Source organism: Paramormyrops kingsleyae, chromosome 22 (genome assembly GCF_048594095.1).
Source record: "Paramormyrops kingsleyae isolate MSU_618 chromosome 22, PKINGS_0.4, whole genome shotgun sequence".
Taxonomy (NCBI): domain Eukaryota; kingdom Metazoa; phylum Chordata; class Actinopteri; order Osteoglossiformes; family Mormyridae; genus Paramormyrops; species Paramormyrops kingsleyae.
Window position 1 is genome coordinate 21,747,904 of NC_132818.1, and position 17,407 is coordinate 21,765,310.

General features: G+C 45.4%; 1 protein-coding gene across 2 annotated transcripts; it reads left to right on the top strand.

Moving 5' to 3' along the window:
- The first annotated feature begins 4,051 nt into the window (after positions 1-4,051).
- Positions 4,052-14,593, top strand: LOC111856050 (hepatic leukemia factor-like). Of its 2 annotated transcripts, none has more exons than XM_072704838.1 (5): positions 4,052-4,197; positions 4,348-4,458; positions 6,077-6,403; positions 12,072-12,301; positions 13,025-14,593. In XM_072704838.1, the coding sequence occupies exons 1-5, from the start codon at positions 4,089-4,091 to the stop codon at positions 13,238-13,240; spliced, it is 993 nt and encodes a 330-aa protein (XP_072560939.1). In that variant the 5' UTR covers positions 4,052-4,088; the 3' UTR covers positions 13,241-14,593. The 2 variants fall into 2 exon arrangements, with proteins under 2 accessions (XP_072560939.1, XP_023691440.1); XM_023835672.2 differs by having other exon boundaries at positions 12,072-12,286.
- Positions 14,594-17,407: the final 2,814 nt, after the last annotated feature.

Sequence of the window (17,407 nt, forward strand, 5' to 3'; positions counted from 1 at the left end):
CACATGACCCTATACACCTTGTGTCCAAGTGGATTTGGCAAATGTACATTCTCATGGATGTTTGTGTGTCTGTGTGTGTGTTTGTGCGAGAGAGAGAAATTGATTTTTTTTATAACTTTACATTGTCACAGCAGTTCTTTTTGTGGAACCCATTCTACCACAAAGGAAGTATCAAATGTCTATTTGTTTGGACCGCTCCAATCCATTCCACTGGCTTAATTAGCTCAATTGGTTGCTAATTACAGTTGCTATTTATATTTGCAGTCTGATTGACACTTCCTCACCAAAGGGGGAAGGCATCTCTATTAGGGGGACGTACTGATACATCGCTGCACAGAGCTGTTCCCTGTGCTGCGCTAGATCTTGTGATTTTCACCAAATGCTCTCTAGACGAAAGAAAATCTCACAGCACCACAAACAAACGGGACGAAAATAATCTATTCCCTGTAAGCGGCTGCCAGAAAGGGTCCGACGGGCTCGGCTGCAGAGGCTCACGGAGCCAGAACCCCCGTGGCGCCGGGTTTCGGGGGAATCATGTGATCCTACACGCCGCGGTGCCGAGAGCAGCTGCGGGCTATGGGAGCTCTTCACACGTCGGCGAGCCGCCTGCCTCCGTGCGGCACGGCACTCCGGGAAGCGGCCTCTCAGACGAGACACTCCGCAGAGCGTCGCTTCCGAAGGGAGTCTGATGGAACACAAAAAGCGGAGGGCTGTAATCACGGCCGCCGTGCACCTGAGGGCAAAACATCGCTTGTTGGTCTTATGTGTTCGATCGAAAAGCAGCCTTAAAAAGGACGACTATATATGTGAACAAGTTAAGTGTTACTGATGTTTACACTTATTTTGTAACCCTTCAGAAAACTGAAATGATGTCATTCGAATAACATATTTCAAATATTTACCCTGGTGTCCTTCTTGTTCAGCATTTTAGTATTTAAGTTGTCTTCTTTTATATGGTATGTTTATTCTTTTTACTTACAGTATATTTTGTATATTATGATGCCTTGGAGAAAGTACCAAGCAAAAGTTTGTTGTTTTCATTAAATTTTGTTATAAAGATTGTCTGTCCTGTCTGTCTGTCTATCCATCCATCCTAACTCACTCTCTCTGCAGTGCTGTCGTATGGAATATTATTAGTTGTGTTCCAGGTTATACCGGATACCCAACCAGTCCTTTGCCATCTTTGTAACAGGCATTAGACTAACTTACAGTCTCTTTAAAGTCACATGACAACCGCAACAACAGTACGGAGGCCACTACTGACTGTCTGACTTTGGTCCCACAAAGAAGACTGGTAAGAAGATTAACAAAATGTTTCTGGTTCGCGCCAGGTAAGATACTGGTTAAACTGGACTTGCGATCAATGGTTTACAATTCCAAGCCCTTTGATAGGTCGCCTTAATGCTTATCCTTGGAGGAGGATGACAAACACCAGGCTGTATGAATGGGTGTGGAGTGTAATATATGGAAAATCATCCTATGAAAACCTTTGATAAGAGAATAAACACGGTTACGTGCCGTATAGGCAAAGCAAGGGCAAGGTGTGCCCAGTGAGACCTAGAAACCACATTCTGTTCTGATATACCTCCTCCATTGTGCACACAAATGCTATTCTTCTTCAGATCTTTAGAAAAAATGGATTTGACTGCAAACGGCCTGTACGCCGTTAAAAATACTCCCGTTCCTGTGTGTATCTGCAAAGGTTAGAGGTGCCGCGTTATTCATCGCTGGTAGAACGTTGGTCTGTAGAGGAACGCCAAGTATCTCGTGGCCTCTGGGTCCTTGAGGAAATGTTCTAGTTCCAAAAGAACCAAAGATTGCGGTATGATGCACAGAATATCAGATGAGAACGGATGGGTGCCCTTTATTCAAAAACGCGCTTGTCGGGAAAAAAAAGGATCGATCTCCAAATATGAGATTAGTGGAGAGCTATTACATCCGCCTATGCACGTCCTTCTTAAACACTAGAAAATATTACTCACTGTGACTGTCAGAGCAGTTTTTATTTTGGAAACTACTTTGGGAATTGACATATTTTGCATTGTTCTGTGCTGGAAAAATTTGCAGTTTACAGTTACTTGCAATTTGCAGAATCATCCAGTGACCCAGCAGAGGGGAAGTTAAACGGATGCAGTGCATGTAACAGAACTGAATGGTGCATTTATTAAATCACTTTAAATGTGTTTTGAAATGTACACATATGTGGCAAAGAGATATATTGGTTTCACAGTTTGAGGTGGGGAAATGCTTGATTTACTAGTCAGAATTAGGGCAGTAAATTTCTTTATTTACACAAAAAAATTAGAAAAAGTGTATGGTAGAAAATGCAGAGAAAACTTAAGTATGTTTATTTTTTTTTACATTTTTTATAACTCTATAGTCCATAGATTAGGCATTGCAATGAAATGACAAATAAATATGAACAGCTCAGTCGGTAGTGCTGTGTTCTTACACCTCAACTTAATGGGTTGGGTTTCAGCTCCGGCACTGAGTGCTTGAACTGTCCATGTCTCCTGCCTGTATAACCATCCAGCTTAAAAATGCTTATCCCACTGTTTCCCAGTCCGGTCCTCAGGGACCCACAGCCAGTCCATGTTTTTCCTCTCTCCTGGCAGGGAGCTCGGAGGGAGCAAAAACATGGATCAACTGTGACTCCCTGAGGACCGGACTGGGAAACACTGGCTTTTCTTGGTCAAAGTTGTGGGGTGCGTATCCACTAAATTATTGTAGTTAAAGATTTTGAAATATATTAATTTCAACAACCTTTTGCAAGTGAGTTGGTAGCGAAGTGCACTGTCTGCAACTTGTATTCCAAGTAGTGCAGTGCTTAATGCAGGCCAGTACTCACCAGTACACAGTACCAGTACCTCGTTTATCTTTCTACAGAGTATTGGGAACATCGCCTGTGTACCAGCACCTCTTATGATCTGCCAATACTGAATAACAAGGTTAGATCTGGCACCTGTTTTTTTGAAGTACTGAGGGTACTATTAAGTATTCTAATAATTATTATTCATCCAGTTAATATTATTGGTTATCGTGTGGGAGATGGAGGTTTGATTCCCTGACATCAAGGTACAAAATTTCTGGATGGTGTTTGGTTCAATGGGTTAGAACACTGTGCCAGGTTTTGGAAGGTTGTGGGTTGAAATCCTGGGGTTGGTAAACTAATATCACTGTTGGACCCTTGAGCAAAGTCCTTTTTCCATAGGTATATACCTATGGTTAGCAGTACCTATAAAAACACACATTACCCTACACTTCAGAAAATACACCAGACTAGATTACTTCAAACTATCAGACATCTTATTACTTCTGTCTAGCATTGTTTTGACGACGACATGCTGGATAATTTTTAAACTGATTAAGGGCTTGCCCCTTCTGTCCAGCTTAAACACATGAGGTTCAATGTGACACGGCCGCGGATGGCGCAGAGCCGCTGAGGCGAGGTTTAGCAGCTTAAGAAAGTAGGTCAGCTCGGCCTCCACACGTGACCAGCCGTTCCAGGGGCCCCTGCGCACGACGGACCGGGAGGAGAGCGTTCCGTGCGCGCGGTCTCCTGTTTAGCGGACGGCGAGATTCTGTTTTATTAAGCGGTCGTGTAAGCGGGGAAAGATCAAGGGGAAAAAGTCACATATTAGGGGTGAATTTTAAAAAAATAATTCAGACAGACCAAGGCAGATAACGCTTGGAGTATAATATTTACACTGAAGGTTATTTGGTGCCTTTATATGTCTCAGACCTTTCCCCGGTCAGCATAATAATACGAAATCTTAGAGAAGAACTTTTCTAAAAGGCTGCAGTTTTGTTTTCCAGCGTGGAGCTTCGTGAATTTAATTACCGCGTGCCAAAAGCGTAGACACATGAATTCTCCGAATGCCTAATATCACAGACTTGCCAGGCGCGGTAATTAATGGAAACGATTAACATTCACGGAACAACCGCTTAATACCTTGCGAGGAGGTGACGCCAAGCCAACGAATTCGCGATCGCTCCCCCCCCAACTCCCCCCCCCGGCTTGGCCCTCGGCGGCGCGTTCTCGCAGCCCGGCGCTCTTTCAGTATTCATGAAGCGACGTGACGTCACAGATGTCAGTGTGCGCACATGGAACTGCGAACCCGCGCGGCAGCTCGCTGGCTGGCAGAGCTGCCGTCTGGGAGCGCGGAGTCGCAGTCTGCCCGAGCGTCGAGAACCAGGGTAACGCTGCCGTTCCCGTCTGCGGATAACCCCTATCGTGGCACAGATCTCCAAGTCCAGTCGAACTCATTCGAGGACTTTAATTGCACGTGCATATATTGGTTTTTGAGTCTATTTTGGACGTATAATACATTGCTTTTCCATTTGCAGATATGGAGAAAATGGCAAGACCTTTAAACCCAACTTTCCTACCTCCGACACACGGTGTTCTGAAATCGCTACTTGAGAATCCGATGAAACTGCCCTTTCACCACGAAGAAGGTAAGAAAACCCGGCGTGCTTTTGACGATTGTATTATTTGTCAGAATCAGACTGCCTCGCTAACAGTGTAATGACAGTTTGTTGCTAGGTCTGTCATTCCGGGCTGGATCACATCCGTTGCGTTTCAGCAAGCTTGCCTGAAATTTCGGATTATATTAGCCATTGCAACTGAAGTGGGACATTTTTTTACTCCAGTATATTTTATGTTTATTTGTAACAAAAAAATTGAGGCTGCTCTACAGCCAACACTTCTGTAGTCTGCATAAATAGTAGCAGATAAGTATTTAAATCTATGATAGTGTGCGAATTCATTTTTCTTAACTACCTGCTTAGCAAGTTAATATATATAGTGTATTGTCAATCAGTTTTGACACTGAGTTAAGATTATGGACGCATTTAGATTTCAAGCTAACCGACAACTTTGCATTCCCAACACCTGCGCGCATTTAAACCCGCAATTGCACTACGACTTTAATGTTTCATGTTATACTTTAAAAATGTATACGAATGTCCTTTCCTGTCACCATTTACAAAATAAATTCGCAAGTACTTCGGAGACTTTCTGTGATCTTTGTAATTAATGCATTAATATACCTAGCTGGCCAAGCAAGACACGGTTACAGATTTATATTAATGGTCAGTTAATGTAAATATCGGTCAGTTAAGCGCGAACTTTGCATTAGTGCTTTTGAATCAGGTGTTTGTTTACAACGTGGACCTGTGTTTTTTAAACTCATTACCACAACTGGTAAAATAATGTTATTATGATTATCATTCTATTTTGCAAATCGTAGATGCATTTGAAGTGCCGTCAGATTAGCCAGGCTTTGGCGTGACCGGTTTCTGAAGGCGAGAGATGGAAGTGCTACACTTAAAGGAGCTGAGCATAAATAGGCAGGCCAACTAAAGTTGCCGTGAAAGAAAACAGACGCATTTAACCAGCAAGTTAGGATTACACGTTTAACATAGTACGTGTTGTAGTATTTGAACTATACAATCATTTGCCTACATTGTGTATTCGATTGTCATCATTAAAATACGATTGCAAAAGTAATCATTGTAATGGCTTAAGATATTTACTATGCATAGTCCTGGTACATAAACAAATGTATCACACACATCACACACGGTATTAGCTGGTTAAGAAACGGAACAGTAAATTTAGCCAGATCAGTGAAGGCCAGCTGAATGCACAGTCTGTGGCTACCTAATTGTATAATTAAAGATATTTCTCGGCACTGTTGAATCTGAATGGAAATATAAGGTGTAAAATATCTCTATATTAACAAACATGTCTTGAAACAGCAGAAAGAGAAATGTGAAAAAGTCTCAGCCTCCACAATAAGCCATTTTTTTCCAGGTTCATGGGCTCCACTGTGATCATACGCTCTTTCCCTCAATGTGTTCCAGAGACACCATTGTCTCAGTGCCTTCATGTGGTGTTTACACTGTAGTTTGCTTTTCTGAGGCTCAGGGTGGGATGTTCTAAGGAGCCGTGGGGTTCTTTATCAAAGGCAGGCCTGAAACAAACAGCAGTCTGTGAGCACTGGAGGATACTAAGCTGAGATGGCGAGCCGTAGCTGCTCTGTGCTAAACCCGAGCGGCCTTTGGGTTCCAGGCTTCGGGAAGGATAAGGAGAAGAAGCTGGATGAAGATGGAGGGGGCCCCAACGCACCTCAGTCCGCCTTCCTGGGGCCGACACTTTGGGACAAGACGTTACCCTACGATGGCGACAGCTTCCAGCTGGAGTACATGGACCTGGAGGAGTTCCTGTCTGAGAATGGCATCCCATCCAACACCAATGCCCAGCACGAGCAGAATCAGCACCAGCCGACACCCCCGGCACCAGCGGCGCCCCCGGTGGTGGACCTCAGCAACCGCGCTACCACCTCCGTCCACACAGCCATGATCCCTCAGACCTGCTTGGAGAGCCCCCCCCGGCCAGGTAAGCAGAGCCCTCCCTGGAAGCTGGGTGGCACTGCTTATTATTCAGCAGGTGCTGTACGCGATGTTCTGTAAACATAAAGGACTCATACACAGACATAAAAAAGGCCTGGGAAGAGGTGATATTGGAGGAAGTCACACAAAGTACAGAATGCTGAGATTTAAGTATAGATGTACGTCGTGTGGAGAAGCCTTTCCCTGGATCTGTTACAAGATCCACTTCAGGGCACCATGGTATTCTTGTGGAACACACTGGAGGTGCTAGAAATGCCAACTTAAACATTTTTTTTTGAGCATTCAGAAAAGCCGTTAGCTTACTGCCTTCTGTGCTTTCACTTGGATGTCTGAATTAATACAAATAAATAGTGTGTGAGATGATGGCGCATGTGTCACACCAAGAGACGCCAAAGACGTTGTCTTGGCAGATTTTGTGGTGGAGGAACCCACACCAGTGTGGCCACTGGCTCTTTGGTCTGCTCTGTATTCATCCTTTTAATCTAGATTACAGTGAAATGCTCACAGGAAATGGTATGAAAACGCGAAGTTGCCGGTTATAAAGGGCACACCAGCAAATTAAATATGATAATAAAATGCACGTTGTTCCTTGTAGATTTCTGTTCAGGGTGGGCTTGAAGAACAACATATAAAATCAAATTTTGGAGAAATCCTCACTTTAAACGACAGCTCAGAAGGAGGGACTAGACCAAAAGCTGAAGGTGTGTGAGGCGCCATCTGAGGTAGCTTGAGATAAATACTGGAACGATTTACTCAAATATTTAGCTCTAGTAAAAAACACAAATTAACATCTAGTTAAATTGTGAACAGCATATGCTTGCATTTTAATTTAAAAAAGGTAAGATTCCATTTACACCATTTACTCCATTTATTATGTTTAAACACGTTTGACTACTGATGAATACATTATGCGATTTAAAGAGTTACTGCACATGACACTTGAACGAATCGTGTATTTGACATTTTGTAATCGTTTATTTGAAATTAACGCGTAGGTTATTTACAGGTTGTTCGCTTTATTAAATGCTATTGGCTGTGTAGTTTGTAACATATAGACCTATGTTACATCTGTGAAGGCCTTTACGTCAAATTATATTTTCTTTATAGAAATGGATGGATGTTCCGTGATTTAAAGGCATTAAATTTTTCAGTCTTATTGAAGTGAAATAATAGGGAAACATTCTGTTGTTTTGAAGTCGGAAAGATTTGTGTAAGCGCTTTGCATGTGATGCGGTAATTAAACTCATAATTCAGTAGCGTTCGCGTGCGCGCGTGTGTGCATATGCGTGTTGGGGTCGCTGCTGTCACAGTGCTCGCGCTCTTCCCGTGCACACGCACCCTCGCGTGCTGGCAGGGCTGGGCTTCCTGCAGCTTGCGAGACCACGTGACAGACACATGCCGGAGCCTTGTGAGGCGCGCACTGCTAGCCGAGCTTATCGCGGGCGGCGATCTCCGCCAGGGTACACCGTGTTCCCTCCAGTGCTCACATTGCCGGGGCTGTGCTTCTGTCACGTTTACTCAGCGCGCTGCTCTAGCGCTCCTAGCGTTGCTGGTGCTGCTAGCAGTTTATGTCTTTTACAGAGAATGCAGGGTCTGAGAAAGAAGTTATATAGACATACAAACTAGTAGCGGCTAAAGACAATAATTACCGGAAACAAGCGTTAATGGATTTCTGTACTGCTCTTGGAAAGTTAAGTTAGGTGTAATTTAATTAAATTTCATGCCAAAGCGATTGAGCGATGGTAGATTACAGTAGACGTAATGTCATGATCTTTGCATTATAGTGATTACCTCTTGCATTTCACAAGTTGCTTGCTGTAAGAAAATGGTTAGGCCTATGTCTCTAATAAATTTTTGTGGTAGTTTAATTCTGGTTAGTCACATTTAGCATGTCCAGTTTGCTGCTCATTACTTATTGCTGTAATATTCACAATGTGAATCACAATGTGAATGTTGGAGATACCGCTGTGGTACTTTTTCTGTGTGACAGTGTTCAGTGAGGTCACCATTACTGAGCATATCTTAGGCACGCCCAAGAACTGATGTGTATCGAGTGCAAGATCCCCATCCAGCAAAGACGGGCCTTTTTCTGAAATGTTGCAGACAGTTCACTGAGTATATTCCACTATATTACAATACTGCTAACTCAGGGAAGGATCATAGTCAGCCATAAGCCTATCGTAGGCGGTGCAGGGCCTGAGACAGGGTACACCCTGGACAGGATGCCAGTCTGCCAATCCAGCACATGGGACGCAAGGTCAAGTTCATTTTAGAGGCACTAATAATTCTGCATGCTTTTGGACTTCGGAAGGAAACCTCAATGAACACAGGAAGAACATGAAAGCCTGGCACACATGCACACAGAACCAGGACAGAAACCAGACCCACAACACGGATGTCACCATGGAAACCACTGTGGCCCCACCTATGAGGAAACCACTGTAGCGATATACATGCTAGGGAGATTTTTTGGAAATGTGCAAGCTTTTATTTTTTAATAACAGTAGTCAGGAAACCACCACACTGGGAAATGAGATGAATGAAATAAATTTTAAAAATAGGTTAAAAATGTTTGGCATGTGAGCGATTTGCTGTGTTTTGTCATGCAGGAGCCTATAAGGAATGAAGAAACCTTCATTTGCATACGCTAACGATGCCTCGGAGATTAACCTGGTAACTGCACTGATGTCGTAACCGCTGTCGAAATTCTGACGGCTTTCCAGTTCCACGGTGTAGAACCTGGGGTCTTCCATACAGGAGAATGATCACGCTTGCCCATTATTCATGGAAGTGGAGTGGAAGTTTAGTTGAATAGAATGGAGATTCCCTACAAATAGTGTAGACTGTCACCTGTAGGTAAAATTAAAGATGCAACCTAACTGATGATGCAGTGACATGGTGTGGTGCATGAGCAATGAGATGCAGCTTTATCTCGGGTCACGCTCAGAGAGTGTTCTGGTGTGGTGCATGAGCAGTGAGATGCAGCTTCATCTCGGGTCACGCTCAGAGAGTGTTCTGGTGTGGTGCATGAGCAGTGAGATGCAGCTTCATCTCGGGTCACGCTCAGAGAGTGTTCTGGTGTTGTGCATGAGCAGTGAGATGCAGCTTCATCTCGGGTCACGCTCAGAGAGTGTTCTGGTGTTGTGCATGAGCAGTGAGATGCAGCTTCATCTCGGGTCACGCTCAGAGAGTGTTCTGGTGTTGTGCATGAGCAGTGAGATGCAGCTTCATCTCGGGTCACGCTCAGAGAGTGTTCTGGGCCTCTGTGGTCCGTCCTTCTGAAAGGAATGTAGGGAGGTGGGGTCGTTTACAAGAAATTGCTCCCTCCCCCCGTATACAGAGTCCCTGTGCTATCTTGCAGTAAAGCTGAGTTTATGCATCCAACGGGGGGGGGGAATCCAAAAATGTTCACATTCAATCTCCATGTCCGATTGGCTCCGCCCATCTTGGCTGCCCTCGGGGAATACAGCTAGCATCAGCCATCCGGTGAGGCCCCATGTCCCGACCTCGGCCTAGACCCGCCCTGAACAGCTTGCTCCAGCAACAGGGGCGGATCAGGGGACCCTGGGGCCTCAGTCCGTGGCTGGCTGCCAGTCCCGAATTCCTCCGCGTGTTCCAGAAGGGGCTAGCATCGGGGGCCACCCTTGAAAGGGAACCGCTCTCCTCTGGCGTCTGGCCCCTCAGTGAGATTCACAGGCTTGCCTGTGTGTGTGTGTGTGTGTGTGTGTGTGTGTGTGTGTGTGTGTGTGTGTGTGTGTGGGCACCGTCTGTGACCAGCACCTGCTAAGCAGCCTCGCGGTGCATGTTCTGCAGAACATGAGTATTTCATTTATTAATAACAGAAAGGTTCTCAGCCACAGTTCGTTGAAACAGAGAGAGGTCTGCGCTGCATCATCCGCTGGCAGATTCCGTTTTATCTGGAAACAAAATCCGCAACGAACGGCAGCCGCTGCGAATTCCCATCGCTCGCATCGTTCCAGATGCCGAGAGACATCCGAGCGGTTCCTGGTCGAGATTACGCGTATTCTCCGGAGGAAGGGTACGGCAAACAATGGAGCACGTTTTCCTGTTCCCAGCTGCCGTCCACTCCGGCCGCTCAAAGGCGGGGGCTTGGTGCATCGCGCAGATCCATGAGTCCCTGGCTGTTCTTGGCACGTCTTTGCCCATTTTAGGATTTCCTGTAGCTATTAGGGTTCACCTTGAGGTCAGGTGGGAACCTGAATGGGTGGCGAATAATGTGTCACCGGGGGAACGTAAAGCTTCGGTACCATCCAAACACCACGGCTTCTGCCTGACCTGCCAGCTCTGTTGGACAAACATTTCAGGCAGTGTTGCCCTAATAATACTCTCACATACATGGCTTAATTGGGAGGGGGATTGCCAGTTTAGCTGGTATGTACCTTATGATGAGCTGTGGATTTCACAGTGATCGTTTCCCCCAAGTGACCGACTGCACTGTATGCTGAATTGTCTAGCAACAGACTTTTTTTTGGCTAAATACAGTATCGATTACTGCGGTCCGTGATTTAACCCCAAAGGCTTAAAGGATAAGTAAAGCAAGACTGCAGTGTTGTAGCCGCTCCAGGGAAAAATTTCGCCTTTCCCTCGACGCGCTGGTAGACCTTGGAGGTCAGGCGTCTGGGCCTGTCGCCGCTGCATCCGTTTCCGCTGGTGGAAAAGCACCGGAGTGAATGGAGGCTGTTCTGCCTGGTTACTGCGGCCTTGTAGGTTCTGTCTTTACAGCCGCGGTGTGAGAACTGGGTCCCGAACCACATGCTTGCTGGGACACGGCAATCTTTTAAGAATCCTAAATGGGACGCGATTCCTCGCCGTCCAAAGGTCACACGGCCACACGGTGCGCAGTGCCAGGTGTGGCCTTAAGGCTGGGAGGTGCTGGGAGGTGCTGAAATCCAGCCCTGGCCTGTGATATTCATGCTTTTTATGGAGTTTCTCTCTGGCCTTTGTTACCCATCCAGAATCGTTTGATATCTGCAGGGGGACACAGCAGGTGTTGACATCTCGCTCACGTTGCTACTGAATGCTACTGAATGCGATTAGCTCTGTGTACATCTGCTTGTATGGAGATGCGGATGATCATGAGATCAGAGGTGGAAGGACATTGGAAAAGAATGCCGTATTATGGTTTGTGATTACGTTCTTCCGGTATTCCGCGGGTCTTTAAAAAGTCTTCAAAAGTGTAACGTGCTTATCTAAAAGAGGCCTTAACAGACAATAGTACCTTAAATCCATCTGTTATGGCAGTTGGTGTCATGCTTTTTGCTACGTTTCTTATTGTGAAACTGGTCATATTTAATTTTAAATGACATTAAGAAGCTACACACACACACATACACGCACATACACACACACGCACATACACATACACACACGCACATACACACATACACACACACGCACACACACACACACACATGCACATACACACATACACACGCACACACATACACACACACACATGTGCATACACACAGTATAATTTCCAATTTGGGAACCATTCACTGCCCGGTAGGAGCAAAAACGTGGACTGTCTGCGGGTCCCCAAGGACCGGATTGGAAAAAACTGTATATCCAATAAAGTGCATTGTCAAACTGTAATTCCAATAAGTGTAAGAGGTCTCTCGTCTCGTCAACAGCACTGCCCTCTGCGCGTAACACCCCCAGCCCCATCGACCCAGAAACCATCCAGGTTCCCGTAGGGTACGAGCCGGACCCTGCGGACTTGGCTCTGTCCAGCGTGCCCGGCCAGGAGATATTCGACCCGCGCAAACGCAAATTCTCCGTGGAGGAGCTGAAGCCACAGCCCATGATTAAGAAAGCCAAGAAGGTCTTCATCCCCGAAGACCTGAAGGTGAGCTCCAGCCCAGTGAGTTTCCCGCTGAGTGCAGGACTGGGGCACAGGCAAGGGTCGGGTTTTAGGGTGGCTGCATCCCGGGATATTTCTGCTCAGGCTAGTTCAGGATTCATGGTGATCGGAATTCTGTCTCAGGGAATGTCGGGTATGAGTCATGGGACGCCCTGCGTGGGACTGTGACAGAATTTTTACATGGATTTTTAGCGCTAAAAATGTAATTTTCACACAGTAGGTCTCAAAACCTCCCACACTTTAACTTACAGGTTAGTCAACATACAAAATACTAATTAAATAAACTACATTTCATATATTTCTATCCTCAAAATTTACATCACATCAGACTCCACCTTTTATCCCCGATAACCAGATGATGGGGAGCATGTTCATTCTGGCAGATTTTCTCATCCTGAGTTTATTTGTAGTAGTCATTTATGCAGCTAAACCATGCAATCTGAGAATGGGCTCGTTAATAACGGCGATGGGGATTCGACCCAAACCCCATCCGTGCTGACTCAGTAGCAGGGGGTCTGGACCCTGCCTGGCCCATCTGACAGCCGGCAGGTCTCATGCTGGGCCCTGTCACCCGGGCTGCTATACGGGCGAGACCGGAAATCTCCCCGCGGCTTCCCAGTGGCGTGGAAGCCATAAATAATCTGTTAAGATGTTTGCTTCTCCTATATGGAGGTAGATGAACCCACCACACTTGGTACATCCCCACCCCCATCTTTCCGTCAGGATGACAAGTACTGGGCACGTCGCAGGAAGAACAACGTGGCGGCCAAGCGCTCGCGGGACGCACGGAGGCTAAAGGAGAACCAGATCGCCATCCGCGCGGGCTTTCTGGAGAAGGAGAACTCAGCATTGCGGCTGGAGGTGGCCGACCTTCGCAAGGAGCTGGGCCGCTGCAGGAACATCCTTTCCAAGTACGAAGCCCGCCACGGGCCGCTGTGAGGGCAGAGCCCCCCCCAACAACCAATCCCACCAAGGACTGTATCTGTCTGTAACCTGACACCTCTGATAAGCCCGCCCCCTTGGCTTTTTACCCATCTGATCACCTCAGAATCGTTCTTTAACCTGTCCGGGTATTTAGACGAATCTCTAGTTTATTTTACTGCCCCACACTGGGATTCTTCGCCCCCAGCTTTGACACACGTCACAGCTTTACCTGGTTCCATGAGCCCCACTCCGAATATCTTAATGTTTTTATTTTATTTTTTTGCTGCTTTAGAATTGATAATCCTACATTCTACTTTATTCCCCAATCTGTTCTGCAGGGCCGGGTCTGACTCAGAATTTATTAGTTAAGGTAAATGTACATTACCTCTCTTTCTGAACACTTCATTCACCCCGGTTACCTACAGTGTATACTTTTCGTACGTGGTTTCCGTTTTTAGATGGGTATATTATTGCATTTTATTTTAGTGGCATTTCGGGCGCTCCGTCTTGCTGCCTTCACAGCGAGCGGCGGCGTCCCTCCGGCTCCACAGCGTCCTCTCCCGTCTCCTCAGTCTTTGTTTCCGACTCAGAGATCAGCGCTTTAACTGTTCCTTACCTCAGCATGTAGGGGTTTCTGTCTGGCGGAAGGCGAGCGTCGTCTGGGGCCCGTCCGAAGGCGAAGCAATAATCGGGCATATGCAAAGCGGCGCTGCGGACTCGCCTTTCCGCCTCCGCGTTTCTGGCGCCGCCCGCAGGCCGGTTTTTAAAGCGCGGTCGCCCTTCGGCGATTCCGACACGGGTCACTTTCCTCCTCATCTGGGTCCACAGAACCTCGGAAGGGGTCCCTCCTTCCACACGAAACCTATCGTACTGCGTGCTTTACAATCTGATTGGGTGTAGCGTTGCTACTTATTCAGTCTCTTTTCTTCTTATGCTTTAAAGGTGACGCCTGTTTAAAATATATTATATTGACAGTTGTTATTACTATTATTAAATACATGTTCTTATTTGTTTTAAAGCAAAACACATCTTACAAATCACTAATTTTGATTTGTAGACCAGTAACATTTTTTGTTTTATTCTAAGCATGGTTAAGGAGCGTAATCGGCTTAATTCTTTCTTCGTAAAGTTATATACACCTCTAGTATGTATAAAATGTCATTTTTGTAGCTGTTTGCCTTCCTCCAAGATGGCTGTAATAGGAATGTAAAAGATGTTTAAAAGCAGTGATGGTGACCTTGTCCAGTGCTGTGGTTAACCCAGTCAATTTATTACTGTTTAATACAGACCAAAATATATTATGTGATATATTAAATATACACATATATAGATTATAAGAGATTAAATGTTTATAAGAAGTATTCTATACGTTTTTGTACTGTGTTCTTTTCCAAATACCTGCAATGTATTTTAAGATAATAAATTAAGATACGCCTAAAAGTATAAAATGAATTAACAATGTCCCGGTGTACTGCATTTTTACTGTAAAGAATGATCTATTTATGTTCGCTTGTGTAAAATTACTGCAAACATATACCAACCACAGTTATCAGGATATAGATATTTCCAGTTTTCTTCTCCAAACTTAAGCACTTTTACCTGCTACTTGTAATTTCTCACGTGACCCATCAGCAGCACTTGCAGCTGTCACGTGATGAGATGTTTAGAAAAGGTTAAGGTTTACAAAAACGATTTGAAACGTTGCATACGTACCATCGGCCTACCCGGATTTCTCTTTTTTTTCCAAGCACGTTCGTTGAATATTGTTTCTTTCCAGCAGTAACGTTGACACGATTTGTCATTTTAAATGCGTATAATTCGGAGTATCAAGTTGAAGCAGTAATGCAAAGCAACGTGGTATTCAACCTGTGCTCCAGGTTCGGTGTGATGAGCAAAATGAAGTCGTATTTTGGGGCGCCGTAATGGCATCCCATGAATCGGCATTACATGAACTATTTTCTCGAACGGTGCACATAATGGGTCATAACCGCGCGAGGAAAAGGCTCCCTGCTTAAGTGGATTTCATCCGCCGCCGGCAACCTCTGATACTGCGGGGCGGTAAGTGTTGCCGGGATTTCAGACAACTTCCTACAAGGTAAGAGCGCAGCTATTGTAATAATTTATCACACTACACAAACGCGCGGTGGGGTTTCCGACTTAGCGTGAGAAAAGTTGGACTTTCCATTGAATCGTCGACTGGAACAATTAGGTGTAATAAGAGCGTAGTTGCAGCGACATCTGGTGTGCTAAGTGAGTAATGACGCCAATATGAGAGCAACAAACAATTCCAGCATCGCGGCTTTTTCTTTTCCTGTCTACCGTTCGATCATGGGGATGTCGTGATGTCATAAGTGTCTCTGTCCTGTTCATAGTTGGACTGGTGTCCCAGCCTTGTGCGTCTAGCCTGTCACCCCATCATAAAAGGGGACAGCGATGTCATGTACTTCCTGTAGACCCAGGTCAGATAGTAGCAAAAGTAGCTCCTTTTATGCTGGTTTATGTGACTCATCGTGTGGTTGCCTGCAGGGGGCGCTATAGAGGGTGATTGGTCTTGATTGGGGCTCCAGTTTGATATGCTTTCACGGGGCCCAAAATGTGTACTGGCACGCCTGCTTGTCTGAGTGCCAGCGCAGAACAAATCTGACAGCTGGGGGCGCGATTTTCCACAAACGGGTGGCAACTCTAGGCAGTGGGGTTAGGGGGGTAATAGTGTTTTATAATCTGATATGAAATGAACCTGTAATGTAAAATATTAAAGATGTTTTTTATTTGTTTTAAATAAACAAACACAAAGATGGTTGACCCTTGGTGGGTGGTGTTTGGGGGGGGGGGGGGCAGAATGGCTCTTCTGAGCTGGCATGGTCTGTGGATGCTCCCCCCCATGATGCACCAACCCTGCACAGACTATCTTCCCTCCTACACCCCCCCCCCCCCCACCATTTACCCAGACCTTTCATGGTAGGACTTCAGATTCTATTAAATTGACCTGCTTACGTAAAGTCATTTGTCAGTACAAGGAAAGAGATTACGGCTCCTGGTAATCCCCTCCCCCCCCCCCGGCCCCCACCAAACACGCACGCTCACACACATACAGATGCTACCATCATACCTCTCTGTGACATGCTGTCTCACATCTGCAGGGACCTCTCTGGAAATGTCATATAAAATAGCATTTTCGCTATAATGTGAGCAGATCCCTGCAGTCTGACAGCATCCTTTTCCCCAAGGGATCGTTTCTGGGCCTGACTATAAAATGAATGGATGCAATTCACAGATTGTCTGAACAAACCGATTATAGATCGACTTTGTGATTTACCCAGCCATGAGCAATTCCCTATAATTTGACATATTCAAAACATTTTCCTTCAAATTAATCTGCTTTATATGTAATTATGTATATTAAAAATGCTTACTGCCCCCAAAGGGCAGGGCGCGATTTCCCTGGGTGTGCTGTATGGCCCACTGGGCTGTACTGCTGTGCCTGTGGTCAGAAGGTCACCGGTTCAAGGGTTCAAATTGTGTGGATGGCAACGTGATTTCAGTGTTTGGCCCCTGAACAAAGCCATTAACCCCCTTCCCAATTGCTCCAAGGACTGGCTGATCCTACTCGGAATTGTAAGTTGGGTTAGGATTGGTAATTAAATGTAACCTAAAACTGAAATTGCACATACTCTACCATTCAAAAGTTTGCGGTCACTTAGAAAATTTTCCATGAAAACATACATAAACTGAGTTTGAATAGGAAATATAGCTAATTGAATAGAAAATAGTCATTGATAAAGTTAGAAATAATCATTTTTGAAATTAAAATAACTATATTCTTCAAACTTCGTCAAAGAATCTTCCATTTGCAGCAATTACAGCCCTGTAGACCTTGGGCAATCTCGATGACTGTTTGTTGAGGTAATCTGATGAGATTTCACCCTGTTCATCTCCCACAAGTTGGATTTCTTGATGGGCACGTCGTACGTACCATTGGGTCCAGCTGCTCCCATAACCACCCAGTAGAGTGGTGACCATGCTGCCCACTCCATCATACACATAATACCAGCTTACTGCTTCTTCCCTAAATAGTCCCTGCATAGTTTAGAGCTGTTTGGATCTTTTTCCTGTTGTATGATGAAACTGGCTCATATTAATCTCCATCCACAAGGGTGTGGCATGGCGTTGTAGAATGGAGCC

Excerpts from the sequence above, each read along its gene's own strand:
- LOC111856050 (XM_072704838.1), top strand. The coding sequence starts at position 4,089 with ATGTCAGTGTGCGCACATGGAACTGCGAACCCGCGCGGCAGCTCGCTG. Across the intron at positions 4,198-4,347 it reads CCCGAGCGTCGAGAACCAGG|ATATGGAGAAAATGGCAAGA; the intron begins GTAACGCTGCCG and ends TTCCATTTGCAG. Across the intron at positions 6,404-12,071 it reads GGAGAGCCCCCCCCGGCCAG|CACTGCCCTCTGCGCGTAAC; the intron begins GTAAGCAGAGCC and ends TCTCGTCAACAG.